General features: G+C 38.4%; 2 protein-coding genes and 1 pseudogene across 3 annotated transcripts in view; 2 read left to right on the forward strand and 1 right to left on the reverse strand.

Moving 5' to 3' along the window:
- Positions 1-860: 860 nt before the first annotated feature.
- On the forward strand, positions 861-1,259 carry LOC102915992 (ATP synthase F(0) complex subunit f, mitochondrial pseudogene; annotated as a pseudogene).
- A 1,499-nt stretch (positions 1,260-2,758) lies between these two features.
- Pmch (pro-melanin concentrating hormone) lies at positions 2,759-3,963 on the forward strand. Its single transcript, XM_006979853.4, has 3 exons — positions 2,759-3,067; positions 3,398-3,596; positions 3,849-3,963. The coding sequence occupies exons 1-3, from the start codon at positions 2,819-2,821 to the stop codon at positions 3,896-3,898; spliced, it is 498 nt and encodes a 165-aa protein (XP_006979915.1). The 5' UTR covers positions 2,759-2,818; the 3' UTR covers positions 3,899-3,963.
- Parpbp (PARP1 binding protein) overlaps positions 3,069-18,580 on the reverse strand; it is a 56,181-nt gene continuing 40,669 nt past the window's right edge. For both annotated transcript variants that reach the window (XM_042263338.2, XM_015998477.3), the window contains 5 exons: positions 16,870-17,050; positions 13,692-13,870; positions 12,224-12,305; positions 4,980-5,112; positions 3,069-4,567 (listed from right to left, as the gene is read on the reverse strand). In XM_042263338.2, the coding sequence (XP_042119272.1) occupies positions 4,236-4,567; positions 4,980-5,112; positions 12,224-12,305; positions 13,692-13,870; positions 16,870-17,050 (907 nt within the window). In that variant the 3' untranslated portion in view covers positions 3,069-4,235. The remainder of the gene's footprint in view (positions 4,568-4,979; positions 5,113-12,223; positions 12,306-13,691; positions 13,871-16,869; positions 17,051-18,580) is intronic.

Here is an 18,580-nt window from a genome sequence, read left to right on the forward strand (position 1 = left end):
TATAGATCTCATTCATGATGATGAATTTAAAATAACTGAATGAAATATTTCTAGGTTGAATATAAATAAAAATTGGTTTTACAAGCACATGAAAATTTTAATACTAGAAAAAAAACTATTAGCTTGCTAAAGATGAAAGAAGAAAATTATATGATCATTTCCAAAATATACATAGTATTAAGAATTCAATAAGATCCAACAATTTGTTGTAAAAATTGTCAGTAAGGCAGAAATAGAAGAAAATCTCCTACCCATTAGACAGTCTACAAGAGACCTATGGTCATGCTCAAGGGTAACGTGTTCCTGTTCTCTTTGAAACCATTACTATGCAGAGATGCAGGTTCCCTCCATTCAACACTGGCTGGAGGTTTGGGCTAGTGTGTCTTCATAAAAAGTCCATAAGGAGTCCATGTGCTTTTGAAGTAAGAATTGTCCAGGAATAGCCAAGGAACTGCTTTAAAAAAAATGCAGCAGATGAGATGGCTGGTGGGCGTCATCTACTAGACATTAAAATCTAAGTTGAAAAGACGTCAATGTGACAGTAGTGAGCAATTCAGAAAAGAACCCACACATTCAAGGAAGCCTGGCATACTGCACAGATATACCACAAATCAGCGGAAGAGGATGCATAATGACCCAGGAAACATGTAGACGCCGGAAACTTAAAAGCCTAAATATTCTACCATTTGCAACATTCTAAATAATTTAGAACTAATTAATATATAATAAATGTAAAAATAAAAATATTTAAGTTTAAAAATAAAATATATGAAAATATGTTAATAATCTCAGAGTTAGGAAAAATTACTTTAGAATGCACATATTAAGAATAATTAAAGGGTTTTGCGGACGCCGGGACTGCAAGATGGCGTCAGTTGTGCCACTGAAGGATAAGAAGCTCATGGAGGTTAATCTTGGAGAGCTGCCAAGCTAGATAATGATGCGGGATTTCACCCCCAGCGGCATGGTGGGGGCCGTTCAGAGAGGCTCTGACCGGTATTACAACAAGTACATCAACGTGCGGAAAGGCAGCATCTCGGGGAATTAACATGGTGCTGGCAGCCTACATGGTTCTCAGCGACTGCCTTTCTTACAAGGAACTCAAACATGAGCGGCGACGTAAGTACCACTGAAGAAGGGTCACTGTGGAGGGCGCTGCACACCGGACTACCGCCTGCCCCACTCCCATCCGTGAATCCAACTGTGGCTGAGTCTTCATGTCCTAAGAACTAGTGTCCAATAAAAGGTGACTGGCTCAAAAAAAAAAAAAGAATAATTAAACATGAAAAAAAATTACATATTAATATTAAGCAGCCTAGGTCATCAAAACACACCACAAAAAAAGTTGAAATAACAAGCCCCAAACTGAGAAACATATTTCCAACATGCATATCTAACAATTAATGTCCAGAATAGTGTATAAAGAGTGCTAGTAATCAATTATCAAAAGAGAACCAAAAGTCAGGCCTGCTTTTCTAGCTACTCTGAATGTTAAAGGCCTGCTTCAGCTACAGGGTGAGTTCGAGGCCACACTGGAAAACAGTGCCACACCATCTAAAGAATTAAAACTAGAAGAAAAAAAAAAAAGGTTAGAGATACAGTTCAGTGGTAGAGAATGAGGCTAGCATGTACAGCCCTGAGTTCAAATCTCAGGACGAGGGGAAAGAGCATATAAAATCATAGGTAAAAGAAAAGCCTAACATCTTTGGTAATTAGGAAAGTGAAAACTTAAAGCATAACAAGATACTCAAGCATTGTCAGGTCCAAACATGTGGCAACAGGAATTCTTGTGTCCTGTTAAATGAAAGCATTTCTAAAACCAAAGATATACATATTCTATGGCCTAAAATTCTACCCCTAGAATCACAGCTTTATAGACACACACACACACACACACACACACACACACAAAGACATGCATGAGAATACATTAGAATCTTAGAAATTAAGTCTGAAATATGTGATTCAAAGACATAATTTCTAAGATGGATATGGTGGCACAGCACATACCTGTAATCCCAGCCTTTGGTAGGCTGAGGCAGGAGGATTGCCATAGATTAAAGGAGAGCCAGGGCTACAAGGCAAGACCTGTCTCAATAAATAAGAAACAAAGCAAAAACATAAAACTTCTAAAATTAATCTCTATGGAAACCATAAATATTTTTTCACAGACTTTTTATCATTTAGTTACTAAATTTCCTAATAATTTATTATTCTCTTGGAACTAAGATAAAACACATCAGACAGATCAGTTTTAGATGAAGAATGAACCATTTTTTGGTCTTTTTTGTTAATACTGACAAGCATATGTACTTTAATCACAAAAGATCATATCAAGTATTTATAAAATAAAAATTTTGTCTGGAGATAACTTTTATTAATAAGGATTAAAAGAGCATAAAACTTTATCCTTATCATCCGTGAATGAAATAACTTGTGTTTTAATAGCTTAGTCAGAAAATACAAAGAAGGAAACAGTAATATTCAAAGAGCCTGGTGTCCTGTGGTCTTCCTTAATAACAACCCACTTTCAAGAGCCTATAATCTACTCAACAGAAAGCCTTCTATCAAAGGCCTTAATCAGATTCTGAGAAAATTCACACACAAAATAAACAAGAGGCCACTAAACCCCAAACAATCAGGCATTAGCAGCTTTACAAAAGGCTAGATGAGTCAATTCTAAATGATGAAAAGATAAGTCCTTCAAGTGTTTTCTATTCATGTGGAAACATATAAAGGTAGGGAACCATTTGGCCACTGGCAGAGTGCGGAATTCTTCATTTTACACATTTGGCTTTATGCAAGCATCGAACTAAGGATGGCAAAAATGAGTCTCTCTTCCTACATATTAATGCTGACTTTTTCTTTGTTTTCTCAAGGTATTTTACTTTCAGCTTCAAAGTCCATAAGAAATGTAGAAGATGACATGGTATTTAATACATTTAGGATGGGAAAAGCCTTTCAGAAGGAGGATACTGCAGAAAGATCAGTTGCTGCTCCTTCTCTGGAACAATACAAAAATGATGACAGCAGCTTCATGAACGATGAGGAAAACAAGAATTCAAAGGTAAGTACAAGCAGTCTGACTTTTATTACAATAGCAATGAAAACAGCTTTTATAGTTATAAATAACCTAAAGGGAAACTTGGTATTTTCATTTTGTAAATGGGAATACATGCAAACAGAGTCACACAGTGTGTGTTAAGATAAAATAATTTCATACATGCCAGGTACCTCCCCATCTTATCAAAAACTTTGTTTCTTGTATCTAAGATATTTTAGAAGTGGAAAACAGTGTAGTGCATCTTAGAATTGATTAGCAAGAATGTTGTGCAACTGTATTTTAACTCTGTTCTGAAGAAGATGGCTGGAATACAAACCAACCTTCTCTTTACAGAACACAGGCTCCAAACAGAACCTCATAAATCATGGTCTGCCACTGAATCTGGCTATCAAACCTTATCTCGCTCTGAAAGGATCGGTAGCTTTTCCAGCTGAGAATGGAGTTCAGAATACTGAGTCAACACAGGAAAAGAGAGAAATTGGGGATGAAGAAAACTCAGCTAAATTTCCTATAGGAAGGAGAGATTTTGACAGTGAGTAGCCTTTTAAAAATTCAATTCCTCCATTTTAATGCTATAAAAGAGCTCTGAGCTTAACTGATCTGACCATAACAAAATCTAATAAGACCATGGTTCAGTTCTACCAGACAGCAGGTGACCCTGCCAAAATGGGGAATTTTTAAAAATCAGTAACTGTGGCTTGATTTGTTGAGAATTCAGTATAATAGGACCATAATTTTTCTTAATTCTGTGTGGTAATTATAGTCATTGTTTGTTCCCTCCCAGTGCTCAGGTGTATGCTGGGAAGAGTCTACCGACCCTGCTGGCAAGTCTGAAACCTGCTGGTCCACATCATCCCTTCCGAAGAAAATAACTCATTGCAAGTGGAGAGAAAAGCCCTTAATGTTAATATGACTTATGCATTATCCCAAATGTCTGCTTTTAAATAGATAAGATACGTAATCAAATCATCTAAATGATGTGCTTTGATTTGTGCATTAAACTTCATAGATTCTGCATAATTCTGACTTCCTGGTATTTTTGATCAGTGGTTAACATGTGAGCCTCACATACATTTATTAAAGTAATAAAGCACCAGAATTTACATCTTGAGATTTAAAGGTCAGCTCATGGCTTTGGTGAATCTAGATCTAAAGCACAGAGATGAGAAAATCACAGCCTGAAAAACTGAGTTAGCTGGGTCTGGCCAGGAAGCAGCTTGCTCCTGGCAGCACACCTTCTGCCCTTCGCTCCCCCGGCCAGTTTGCCACCAGCCTTCGTGTGGGAGTCATCGGGCACTTTAGGGAACTTCACACTTCTGTGTCGGGATGGTTCGCGTCCATTATCCCGGTGAACACTGTCACTGTCTACGTCCACCTGCTTCCTTTTCGATACTCTATTTTCTGTAGATTTTCTTGGGATTTTGTCACTTTTACTTCTGTCCAGATGCACATTCTCAGAACTTGTTTCAATTCCTGCTCTTCCAACAGAGGAGTGTGCACCTTCTGTTATGAAGAATGACAAGGGGAGAGGATTCATATAATATTTAGTACTATAAGTCATGAGACATATAAAATAATCATTAAAATGGCTAGAGTATTTAAAGACGTATTATTTACAATATAATAATCCTACCCAATTAAATGCCAAGAAGTAGCTATATTTTCTTTTTATTATTTCATTTTACTATGTCACCTCTCATCCCAGACAACAAACATCTATGTAAAAATACAATGGGTAAGGACTATGAATAGTTCTCTAAATCCACTTAGAGTAAATTATATCCTATTCCTATCCATAAATCTGAACTTAGGTTCAATTTCTTAAACAAATCCAGGCCTTAAAAAACAAGTCTTTACATTTCTGAGTATTTGCAAAGAGAATTGGAGGGCTAATTATTCAAACAAGGATAATTACCAGCGATATCATTTTCCAAGTGAAGAGTACGCAACAGCTTCGAGGGTGAATTAACATTGCATCTACTCTTGCTCGTCATGTAGTCATCTTTGTAAGTACAAGCAAACTGGGATCTAATTAAGGTCTGCCTCATCTGACAACACAAAGAAAAAAGATGCAATTATATTTGGTCTTATTTTCCATTTAGTTATATAAATGCTCCCTAGTAAGTGACACATAATATAAAGACTGCTCTTACTAATCCCACCATTCACTGGGGACTTTTGTCTACATTTTGTTTCAGTTTTCAAACTCACTTGTTACTATGGCCAGTCTCTTAGTTCTTTTTAGCAATATCTAGCATTACCCATATATTTTATATTTTTATAACAGTTCTTTCTAAAATGCAATTTTATACTCTTGAGAGGTTTTGTAACAGTCCTCTGGGCTGCATTGGAGTGAGTGTTATGATAACTGAATACATCACACAATCATAAAAAAATGGGAGTTCTATATCCTATATTAAGAAACGAGCACAACACTCCATAAGAAAAAGTAGTACACGCCATTAAAGAAATTGGTGGAAGGACAGCCAAGCACCAGGCCAAGCTCCAGGGGCCCAGTCGAACAGGGACAACAGGGATTCTATGAGCAAGGGGCATCAAGATCATGATGAGGAAACCTATGGAGACAAACGAACCAAACCAGTGGGAACTCATGAACTTTAGACCAACACCTGTGGAGTCTCCATGGGACCGGACTGGCCCTCTGCATAGGCGAGACAGTTGTTTACCTTGAGCTGCTTAAGGGGCCCCAGGTAATGAGTGGGCTTTTTGGAGCCCAGTGCCTAAGGTGGGGCACCTTACACAGCCTTGGTTCAGGGGAGGGGCTCGGAGCTGCCTCAATGAATTTACCAGGCTCTGCTGACTCCCTGTGAGAGTTCTTGCCTTGGAAGAAGCAAGAATGGGGAGTGGGTTGGAGGGGAAGACTGGGGAGGGGGCGGTGGGAGGAGGGAGGAGAGGGGCACTGTGGTTGCTATGTAAAATGAACAGAAAATTTCTTAATAATAATAAAAAAAGGAAATTGGTGGAAGAAGAAATACTAAGACAAAAATGGGAACTGAGAAGTTAGAAGAAACAGAAATAGCAAATGTTGAGCAAGAGGACCACAAACAACATGGAAAGACATCATTTCTTGGTTAAAACAAATATTTGGGAAAACCAGAAAGAGGTTTTAACTATATCATTCGAGAAAGACTCAACGAAGAGTTTTAATGGTCAAGATTTCAAAATATACACTTGTCTTTAACCTCAGAGATAAGAAATGAAAGGCCAACTTTCTCATAAACAGAAGAAAATCAGACAGATCAAGTTAATTGTAAGCAGGGTATGTCGACCTACAACTGTAGTCCTCACACTCGGAGGCTAAAGCAGGAGGATCAAAAGTTGAAGGACGGCCTGGATTATGTACTGAGACACTGGAGGGCAGGGGGAAGGGAGGAGGGAGAGGGGAAAAGTTAATCTATGAAGCAGGACAGGAAAACAAGCAGTTTGGAGATGCATTCTGCAAATATGAGACTGCTGAGCTATTATAGGAGTAGGAATACATTTCAGAACATCTAGTCTACACATAAAATGTGAATATATCATCAGTCACACTTGGTCCATAACCATTAATTATTACGGGGAGATGTCTCCAAGTCGTTAGAAGCTATCTCATATCCTTTTACCCTTCAAATTATACTTATGTTGGTTATTACTAAGAGTATTTATTGATTAAAATGTAATTATACATTATATTCAGTAATTACATTTTATGTTATATAATCAGAGACCAGTGTCCTAATTCATGCAGATGTTTGCAAAGATGATAGCAATACAATCACTGACCACAGTTTAAAAGATATGAGAATGTCCTCCTTCCCAGCTGCTTCATAAAAGCCAATTTCATTTAGAGTGATAAATTCTCCTTAAAACTAATGAAAGTCATTTCCCCATTAGTACGAGTTGTGTTCCATATTTTTCAATGAAGAACTAGACAATTGGAGTTTGTTAATCAAAAAGAAGTGAAAAGCTATTTTTTACAGAAAGTAGAAAAGAGCAGGCTGCTGACAGTGACCAGCAGCAGCACCACTCACTAGGCATCTGTGAATCCCCAGGAACACACCTCCTATTGTATCATTTCACCTCAAGCCTTCCCGTAGCACAACACTTTGGGTAACTCTTTCTACTGCTTACAAAGATTTATAAACTTGCTTATAAAGTTATAGAGAGCCAAATGATGTACACATTTAATACTAGCATTCTGGAGACTGAGGCAGTACAGAGTTCTAGTCCAGCCTGGGCTACATGGTGACGCCGTCTCATTGCCTTCCTCAGACAAACAACGAGTTATAGGAAGTATGGCAAGACCGTGTAGGCCGAGATGGGTTTAGGTCATTCCCTTAGCATCCAGAGAGCGGTGCACCTACACATCACTACTGCCCCTTACAGACCTTCGGCACCATCTATACGATATGCCAATAAAAAGACAACGATCACACTGCTCAGGATAGTCTGTCTTCTCAGTTGCATGTTTAGCAAGAACATACATTTTCTCATAATTTCTTTATTTACTTTTAGTATACAATCTAAGAAAAAACTTGTTTCCCATTACATGCAGTCAAGAACTAGTGTAACCATCTCTCCTGCTAGAGCTCCTCTCCAGGCTCCCCACAGAGAAATGACAAAGCCCTCAGTGACAGGTCACATTCAGAAAACTTCAGCTACAAGGCAGCATGTTCTTATAGCAAGAAGGACAGGTACAGGCAAGGAAAAAAAATATCAACCATGAAATACATATTAAAATACAAAAAGCATAAGAGTTCTATGTGACCTTGGAATGGTTGTGTCTAAAATAGCAATGAGTAGCTACATTGAGGGGTCTTCTGCCTGTATGCTTGTTTAAGACACAATCTTACCATACAACCCAGGCTGGCCTCGAACCTGAGATCCTCCTTGTCTTAGACCCCACAGTGCAAAGCTGCAGAGATTATGGATATGCCCCAGGATACCCAACTCAAATTTGTTTTTTTCTATTTGTGAAGTGTTGTATATGGATTTTCCTTATTCTCTTCCTCTACAAAAGTCTTTTCAAATAAAGTGCTATTTATTGAGTCTCTATACTACATGATAGGCACAGAGTATTCAAGAGATAACCAGAACAGCGTCTACAATCACAAGAGGAGTTTATTTATAAAATCTTCTGTTGACACAAGAGGGAAGGAATCTCAAAGACTGAAACCTTCCAGACTCTAACCACATAAAAAATAAAAGGAAGAAAACAGATTCAGAAAAATTAAGTTCTACATTTAGATTAAAAACCATCAAGTATAGATGTACAAGATGAAGGTAAATTGGCTCTAGGGCAGTCTATGAAATCACAGACCCGTGGGTTTTACAGATCTGAGGACAACTGATGGAGTCAGTTTTCTCCTTCCACCATGTGGGTCCCTAGGGTTGAACTCGGGCTCTCAGGTTCGGTGGCCGCACCTTTACCCACTGAGCCACCTTGCCAGACCTTGATAACTAGATAATCTTGAATAAATCATCAACCTCTAATGTGTTCACACCTCAGTGTAATATTCACCTCACAGAACTGTCAGCATTAGAGAAGTAAAAAAATGTAGTCATTGTTAGGCATGGTAGACACCTTTAACCTCAGCACTCAGAAGGCAGAGGCAGGTAGATCTCTATGAGTTCAAGGTCAGCCTGGTCTACATAGCAAGTTCTAGGCCAACCAGGGTTACACAGTGACACTGTTTCAAAACAACAAAAAAAGTGTGTGTGTGTGTGTGTGTGTGTGTGTGTGTGTGTGTGTGTGCGTGCGCGCGCACGCGCGCGCGCGCGTGCATGTGTGTGTGTGTGTGTGCTTGTTTCAAACACCAAAGTCAGGGGTATAGAGATTATGAATATACCCCATGTATGCACATATGGAGACATATATATGATATATACATGTACACTCTAGAGATCTAATAAAGATACTGGATAGCTTTTATAACACACATGAAGTGGGTATATAAAATAAGTTCTGCTGGATCAGACTTCTCAGGTCCAGGTCAGTTCTAAAGAGATTCTAGAATGTAGCTCAGGACAAGGACCTTATCATCAGTGTCTTCATTTAATTATTAAAACAGTGCAAGATAAAGTGGCTTGTATTTATAACTTGAAAGGAAATGCTTTTCCTTTGTTCATAAAAGTTGAATTTTTCTGCGCAAGATTAGTGGTCACATAGAATTGAGATTACTTCCTGTTACAAATCTTCCAAAGCTCTCTGTGTATTTGACTTGGAATCACAAATAAGCAAAACAATTCCCTCCTGAAAGTGCTTTTGAAGTACTAAACAACCCAGATAATGTCCAGATTCATACATGGCTGTTAAAATCATTTTATGTTCAAGTCACAAGAGAGAAATGGATTGAAAGTGTTCTTTGGTGGAGTGATTTCCCTCCATTGGGAAGATTTCTATCCACAGTGAAATTGCAACAAACTTCAGACTTGCCAAGCATTGGAAAAGTCCTTTGCCACAGCTCTTTTTAAATTTAAATTATTAGGAGGTTCCCAGTTTGAGGAAAAAGTACTTTACATAGGAAAGCCTGACTCTAGTTAAATTAAGATGAATGAGTCAAAGCACTGAACAGGAAGAGACACTGAGTTAGCCAGAAAATGGAAGTCTTATGCTACCACTGTACTATTAACAAGCTTGAAAGGGGAAACTGTCTTCAAAATACCTGCTAACTATGTATCTAAAGTAAATGAGTCCAAATTTATCTTATTCTTACATTACCACATTTTCAAAAGAATAGAGATTTTTATTATCTTTTATTTGATACTGAAGAATTTATACATACATATTTTTCTATCAGAGCAAATTAAATTACAGAGCTAAATAGAAAAAAAATCACTGAAGCAATAACATTATAATTCTATATTTTAAATGAACCTCTTATTTACTTTTCAGTGATAATCAAACGTTGAACTCTAGAACCTAACTATAAACTTCGCCCTGCTGCTTGCTGGCAGTGTGGTCTGAAAAATAGCTTCTAGAGTTAACAAGGGTTAACTCTATTTATGACAAAATTCTTAAGTGTCCTTGGTAGAAGAAAAATCCTGTCGCATATTTAGGTGGTCTTGAGATTTCAAATGGTGACCAGCCTCTCAAAACACCACAATTCCGCTAACTTGTCTCCTTCCTTCCACGGAGGCCCTTTAAGTGGCCAGTAGCAATCCTCAGCATATAGCCCAGTCGGCAAATGATGCCAGAAGGAAACAATCAACAATGGACTGTCTATCTGAACAGGATTTCATTCTCTCTGGATTCTTGCTTTATTTTAACACTTCTGCTTCACAGCTCTACCATGTCTTTAAAATGTGTTTTCCAAGCTTATCTGCCTTTTATAATCATGTTAGTGAAAGAGAAGTGTTCAGCCACAACCCACTACACCATAGCTAGGAACAGAAGTCTCCAGTCTGTGGCTAATTACTCAATTCTGTTCCTTGGTTCTTATTTGAAAGCATCTTATTTCTCCCCAGAGTCACATATTTTCTGGCCCTTGTTTCTCTGTTGCCCAAGGAATGGTGGGGGTAGATATTGAGGTCATCTGAGGCAACAGTCTAAAGAAGATTCTGGTTTCGGGGTCCTCTACTTGAGTTTATATATATATATTCACTCTAGGAGTGAATGTTAGCAACATTTCTTGTTATTTCTGACAAGTACTTTACCAGGCCGTGTTTCAGTTACATGTCTGGCTACACGGATAGATTGCACATTTTGCTTTTACAAAGGCTACTTATTATAAAACACAGTTAAGAACTCTTTATTGTCTTTTAGTTCCAGAGCTGTGTAGACTAGACTTCGCTGTTAAATAACAAAGCAATGTAAGTTTAATTTCATGAATGTGCAAGGTGACATCAGATACTGCATGGTCACTCTAATATTAGACAGCATCCACCTATATAAATGACACTAAATCAGAGGATCTTTCCTATTTATCTAGCACACATGAATTTGTTTTCATTTTATAGTAATTAGCTGAGCCTTGAGATTTCTAAAAAGGCACAATCCCAAACTATATTCTAAATATTTGTCCTTATACCCACATATACATGTAGTCCTCACCACTTACCAAGCAAAATTCTCGTCACAACAGATGGAGACTACTACAAAAAACCATAGCCAATCAGAACGGTTAGCTGTGGAGTCCAATCCCAAGGGATACATCTACAATACAACTCCAGATCTAAGGCTTAGGGATCGAGAGAGGAGATGACAGAAAGACTTTTCAAAGCCAGAGGATCGGGAAGTTTGTGGTGAGATTGCGTCATATGACCTGCTCAAGGATGACACCAACAGACACACTAACATAGATGAGGGAGGGAGGGAGGGGGAGGGGGGAAGGGGGGAGAGAGGGAAGGGCTCTCAAGAGGCCTCTACATGGAGAACCACGGGCAACTCAAGAACGCTGAGAGGGAAAACTAGTCTTCCCCAGGGAAAACCACACCAATTAGTTATCCAATACCAAATGGTCAGCCATGAAAGTAAATACATACAAGTAACATTATACAGACTGAGCAGATTGTGTGCATATACATATACCTGTATATGCATGTGTGTATGTATGTTAGATGTATACATATATACATGTTAGTTGTATGCATATATATACATACGATCTGCTCAGTGTGTGTGTGTGTGTATACACATACATACATACATATACACAGTGTGTATACATACACACACAAATGTTCCACTGGAAGATGAGAAAACCTACTTCAAGTTAAATGAAAACATAAACAACCACTAAGAAACAATGTAAAGACTCTCATGGTATCTATAACTAAAGATCTCCCAGCATTATGTCTTCAGAATTGATAACAGCTGATTATCTCAGTCCTTGTTACAGTGATGGCAACACACTGAGTCTCCATCCACTGAGACATGAGAAGTACAAACAAGGCCACAGCTTCTTCACTTTTCCTTTCATTCACTCGATAGCCATTGATGGACCATTCACAACGGCAAGTGCTTATCTCTATCTTTCATTCAGCTCCAGTAAATTAGAAAGCAATGTGTTTCTATACCAACTGTCATTATCATTGCTTATTTTTCATTTCCTTCTTATTGTTACATGAATTACATATTTACAATATTCAGCCCAGTTTTATATACTTATTTCTTCCAAAATAAATCAATATTTGACATTTTACAATTAAATCTTATACCTTAATTTTTTCTGCTTGCACTGACTTATGGATTCGCTCTCTGAGGGGTTTAATTGATGTATTATTCACTTGTGTGGGAGACCTGTGTAAAAAAAAAAAGACACACATATTAATAGAACTTGAATATTTCTGCCCTTTCAAATTTTATATTGACATTTAATTGCCAATGAGACAATATTAAGAGGGAAGGCCTTTAGAAGGTGTTCAGGTTAATAGTTTGGATTAGTGTTCTTATAAAAGAGCATGGGACCCTGCTTGGCCATGGCTGTCCTTTCAGATTCTCGGCCTCTGAAGATGCATGGGCAGGTACAAAGCATGCGGAATGGGCCTCCACCCATAAATGGCAACCAACCTGCTGATGCTGCAAGCTTGGGTTTTTTTAGCCTCTGAACTACAAGAAATGAATTTATTTATTAATTATCCAATCTAAGATAGCTTTTGGTAGCAACTAAAATGAACTATGACACTTATAAGCCAGAGTAGCTTTTAAACTAGTTTTCTCCCTACTCCCATAGCAGCATATTTACAAAAAAAAGCCTGCGATCCTGTGACAAGGATTTGAAGAGACAATTACAGCTAAAGGTGCTCATAAGGGCAAACCCTCAACGAGGTAGGACAAATGCCTGGTAAGAAAGGGACAAGAAAGAAGACATTGTGTGCACACAGCCGTCATCTTCTAAGGAGGCAGAGTTCTTAACAGAACCCGCCTACGCCGCCTACGCCGCCTACGCCGCCTACGCTGCCATGCTGTTCTCACGTCACACTACATGGCTGGTGTTTAACAGCAGTCGGATCAGCCGATGGCATTTATTACGGCTGCTGGAGCAACAATGAGGCCGTGTCAAGGTCTTTATGTGACACCAATGTTCACTTAGCAAATCTGTCTCCGTAACATACAAGGAAGCCAACAAATGCTGATTCTGCTGTAAACATGGTGGACATGTCCGTCCTATTCTTACGCAAAACAGTGGTCACAAAGAACGACTTCAAGTTAGGGAGAAGAAACCTTTGCTACTTGTTAACTGAGCTCTCTTGGGGATATTATGCAATCACTCACAAGTCTCAAGTCTTCACTTAGACAGTGGGGAAACTACTAAAAGGAATTGCTGTAAGGGCTGACATTTAACACATACCAAACCAAAGAAATATTTTTACAGCAAAACACTTAAGTGAAAATATTAAAACCCAAACCACCTACCACACTCTTAAATGTTACATTATAAATATAACTGTGCTATACAGTAAAATGCCCAATCTTCCTTTAGCTTTTGTTCACTTTTCCATATTATCCAGCTGCTTCCAAGTATCCTATCAGAAGTATAAATTTCTCTGATAATCAACAAGGCATTATATATAAATATATATGGTTATATTTATATATATATATATATATACATACATACATACATACATATACATATACACCTCATGTTAATCCTTATACACATATAGCTTGCATATTCCATACCTAAAGAGTGTAAGAAGAGAAGTTCCATTGTGTGGAACTGTACTCTCGTCATTATATAAAAGCTCTGCTCTGTTTCTGGTGGGAGCACTGGCTGCGTCTTCATCCAAAAGAACCAGGAAAATTTTCACAGCATCTCTGCCACAGTATGCAGTGTCATGGTTTATGGCAAAAGATTTTGGCTAGAACAAAAAATATTTTTGAGTTATATATAATAATCACCCCATTTATGTGAGTCAGCCACGAATTTTAATTTCAATGCCACTCTTCTTTATTGCTGAAATCACAGAAAAACAGCTATAAAAAGTGGATATAAGGTATGTAGACATTTCTCCTTATACCACACTGTAATCAGTCTTACCAATTTTCAGACATATAAGAATATCATCAAAGGAAGACATTTGTTTCTGATGTGAATAACATTAGGCTTGTAAGAAGGAACAATCTAGTCATTATCTAGGTAGGGCACAGTGTAGCCTCAGCCCCATGACTTCAGCTCTCTATTGTGTGTGCTTTTTCTCTAAGACAAAAGGCAAGGGGGGGGGCGGTCTGGCAATCTAAAACAAACCCAGATGTGCTTAAGATCTAATCACGAGCCAGATGTGGTGGTACACGCCTATAATCCCAGCAGCGGGGAGGCAGAGGCAAGAGTTTGAGTTCAAGACTAGCTTCAGTTATATAAGTTGAAGATCCACCTGGGTTATAATGAGACCCCTGTCTCAAAAAAGGAAAAACAAGACTTAATCAAATGAAAATTCATGATTACTCTATGTTCTGAGCATTAATTTTAAGGAACTAAAGCTCCAAAGGTGAAAAGCACAACCTTCAAAAAAATCACAGTCCCCTTGATAAGACGAATCAGTCAGCAAACATTTCCATTACAGAGTGCAGTGAAATTTCTAACACATATACACAGTGTGGTAGAAGCACCTGAAAGATAATGGTAAGAACACTGTGGAGAAAAGGCTAGCTTCAGAGAGGAGTCTCAGAGAGAGAGGAAGGAGCTGCAGAGACTAGGCAGAAGGGCAGATCTAGGTATCCAGATAAGCAGGAAGACGTCACCAAAGGAGCCCGAAGAAACTATGCATCCCATGGACGCAAGTTACAGGGCAGTGTGCTACAGAGGTAAAAGCTCTTGCTTTACTAAACAAGTAAGTACAATAATCTTACTTAGACTCTAGAAAAATAACAATAGCAATGATTAAATATACTTTAGGGTAAAATTTGTCAAATATGGACACAGCTACAACAAATTAAAAGATTACAATGAGTTAGTTTTAAAATGAAATGGTCTGAACTAAAAGTGCTAACACAGGTTAAAAAGGAAGAGCTGGGAAAAGAGTAATTAGACAGAGAATAAAAGAATGTGGTAGGTAATACACGACAATGCAGTATCACATATAGGTACATATGAACGTAAACTCCTGGGGACTTTTCTTAGGCTGGAAACACCCTACTGACTATGTACTACAGGATGCTGAGAAAGACTTAGTTTCCCTGTGTCCAAGATGTACTCACCTGCAAAAGAGTGACGGCAGTGCCTTGTCCACTGAGGTGACAGTCACTGTGCCCAAATACCAGAGCTGCTCTTCTGGGGCCCTCGGGGCACTTGTGCCAGTCCCCTCGGCATTTATTGACACAGTTTCGGCTTCTCTCCCTCCTCTCCCTCTCCCTCTCCTTCTCCTCCTCCCCCCATCTCAGTTCGGGCTACCGATGAACTGTAATGCACAGCCTCGCTCAAAGTAAAGCCACAAGTCTACCATGACCTAGTACTTACCATATGGTTACATCACTATCAGAGGGTGCCACATTGTTATTAGTACCTTCCCAGACCTACCATGACCTAGTACTTACCACAGTTTACATCACGATTAGAGGGTGCCACATTGCTTTAGTACCTTCCCAAAGCCTACCAGATCTAGTACTTACCACAGTTTACATCACTATCAGAGAGTGCCACAATGCTATTAGTACCTTCACTGAGTGTTATTTGATGGTGATTTCAAGATTCGTGATTTAGCGGAAAACATAAAACTAAGAACAGGTGGTTTGTGTCAGGCTTTTGTCTGCCTACAAATGGGAAGCTGGCACTCTGAGTGATCTGAGATGGCAATGGTTCCTGGCTTACACTTGCTGTGATAGCTCCCCTGAGTTTTGTGCCAAGCTAGTCACTCAAAATGTTGGCATGCACATGAAATAAATGGGGTAGCATCCCAGAATCTTACCCATGACGCCTTTGAAGTCAATCTAAGAACATGGTTTTTTGTAGGGAAATATATAAAAATGATCACCAAGGCCTGTGGATGAAAGAATGAATAAATAGCAAAAGCAAAAGAATTTCTTCATGCACTGCCTGCCATGGTGACACCTAATGAAAAGGGCCTTTTGTTAACCAAATAAACACCACAACGTAGACGGGCACAACGGTTTACACATGGAGTTCCAGCTTTCAGGGGGCTGAGAGGAGTCTCAGGCCAGTCTGGGCTATGTAGTGGGTTCCAAACCAACCTGGACTACACGGAAAGACTTTGTCTCAAATAAAAACAAAGAAAGGAAAAGGAAAAAGATAGACCCACTATACTACATAGTCTAAAATTCTGTTCTGTATTTAAAATCATGGTAGTTCATTTCTGTAGTAATGATCTATTAAAATCAACTATCTATGCAAGAAAGTCAGGGAAGAAGTATATGTTGTATAATCAAAAGATTCCCCAGTATAAGGGAGACTGAATTGTAATCAACTGGAGATGTAGTTAGTAACAAAACTTACTTGGCTCTATAAATGAAAACTAACTTCTGATGACAAATCCTGTTCTAATAGGGCTGCTGCTGTCCTGCAGAGAGATGAGTACTGGGGTCAAAAACCAGACTGTTATTTTACATCAAAGTAAACAGAAAAAGAATAGTATTATAAGAATAATTATTAAAAAGTAGCTCTAAGCACCTTAAGTATTCAGTGCTGAACACTAGAGATTATCTGATGTCTTATTTTAACAAATGCATTTTCCCCAAAGATGTTATGATTTACCTAAGTTGAACATAATCCTATTGAGGAAATTAAATCATCTTAAAACATAGAAAATGCACTCTTCTGACTCAAGTAGCAACAGCAAACAATTCCTGCAATGAATAGAAGAGATTATGTTTTATATAAAAGAACAATGAAGAATAAATCCATTACCGGCACAGGACTGATGTTGGTGGTGCTGACAGCTACACCTTCTTGAGAATTGATAATATTCTTAATCCTCAAATCCAAATCCCGAACAACTTCCTCTACTGCTTTATAGAAAGGATCTCCACTGCTGTGGCCTTTGATCAGATGCATCTTTATCACTGACAATATCCGACCCCCTGCCAGGCTGAAAATAGAAATAAGAATGTGCTTGTGATCGTTTTGTAAATGGCAGTAAGCTTATAAGCTTGAAAAATTATTTCTCTGTGTTAACACCTTTCAAAGAACATAACTCTGACCTTCTCGATCAAATAGAAAACATTTAAGGAAAAGATAAAAACCATGAGAAACAAAATAAAGTTTTTCTAAAATCCAGCATGCCACAAGTTACAGCTTCCTTGATTTGAAAGCTGAGAAAATATTTTAATTATGTATGAAATATGATGACAGATCAGATGAATTCCTATATAGCTGATATATGTATTTACTAAGACAACAAAAACAGCCACTTCTCAATGAATGCATATGTTACCTTAATCTTAAAACCAACTCAGTAAGCTGCTATTGCGTCTCATAAAGATGAAATACCTTTATGTGTCCTAGATCACATGCTGTTGAGGAAAGAAGTCTGACCTGAAATAAATACTATTTCACCATGCATGAAGCACTATTATATACAGAAGAGAAGGTAAGCTAGTCAGTACTGATCCAAACAAATCAAAACCTAAACCTAGGGCCAATAGACAAATGTTTTTCAACACCTGAAGCCAATGTTTCTTTATAAGCCTGAATTTTGGTTGCAGCTCCTGCTGTAGGGGATTGGCCCAGATTCAGTGTGAGAAACACACCAGAGGATGGTCTGTTCTAAAGAAGAAATTAGAGGTGTCCAACAATACAAGAGGGCTCTCTGTTGAAGTCATGAGATACCCCTGAAAAGGCTGTGCCCCGGAAGACATGTCTGGCTTGATGTGGAGTCATGGCAACTCTGCCTTTCTCTACCTTGGGAATGCTACTACACTTCTCTTTTGTAGTAGCATTAAGAAAAAACTATAAACTGAAGTTTTCATCCTCAATATCTTATCACCAGGTTATACATCTTAGTCAGGTATTCTAACAAGTTTGTGAAAATAAGATTGACTGGGTAAGTATTTGGTCCAAATAGAAGAGGAAACTTATGAGGCAATCACAGAGAACTGCAAGTCCAATAATAACTCATTAGCTCAGGCTCTCCCACATTTCCTATCATAAGAATCGTATTCAGTTCTGTTCCCAGCTCCTGATCCTAGCTAACTGAATTACCTTCTCCAAGAAGGGTGCTACATAGCTGCATTTGTACCACAGGGGACTCTTATGCTAAAGCAAGGCGGGAAGCATTTTGTGCAAAACTCAGCTCTGAGAGGGGAATTCCACTCAACATTCTTCAGTATCAGTTTCCACTTGACATACAGAAGAGAGGCCTGGTATTGACGAACGAATGGACCCTGTTCTATCTGAAGACTTTAATAATAAAACACTCAGGGTATTTCCCCCCTGCAGAATGAGCCTTTATTTTTACTACTTAGTGCAAGCTTCGTATTTATTTAGTTTTCTAACTGTGCTCGTGCCTTCAACAGGTTCACAATGGTGCTCTGTTCCTTAATAAGGAAGCATGCTGCACACATGGAACCATAGGCCCATGAAGTGTTTTTCCTTCTTTCTTTTCGTTTGGCTTTGGTCC

The sequence above is a fragment of the Peromyscus maniculatus genome, chromosome 18 (assembly GCF_049852395.1).
Source record: "Peromyscus maniculatus bairdii isolate BWxNUB_F1_BW_parent chromosome 18, HU_Pman_BW_mat_3.1, whole genome shotgun sequence".
NCBI classification, from domain to species: Eukaryota; Metazoa; Chordata; class Mammalia; order Rodentia; family Cricetidae; genus Peromyscus; species Peromyscus maniculatus.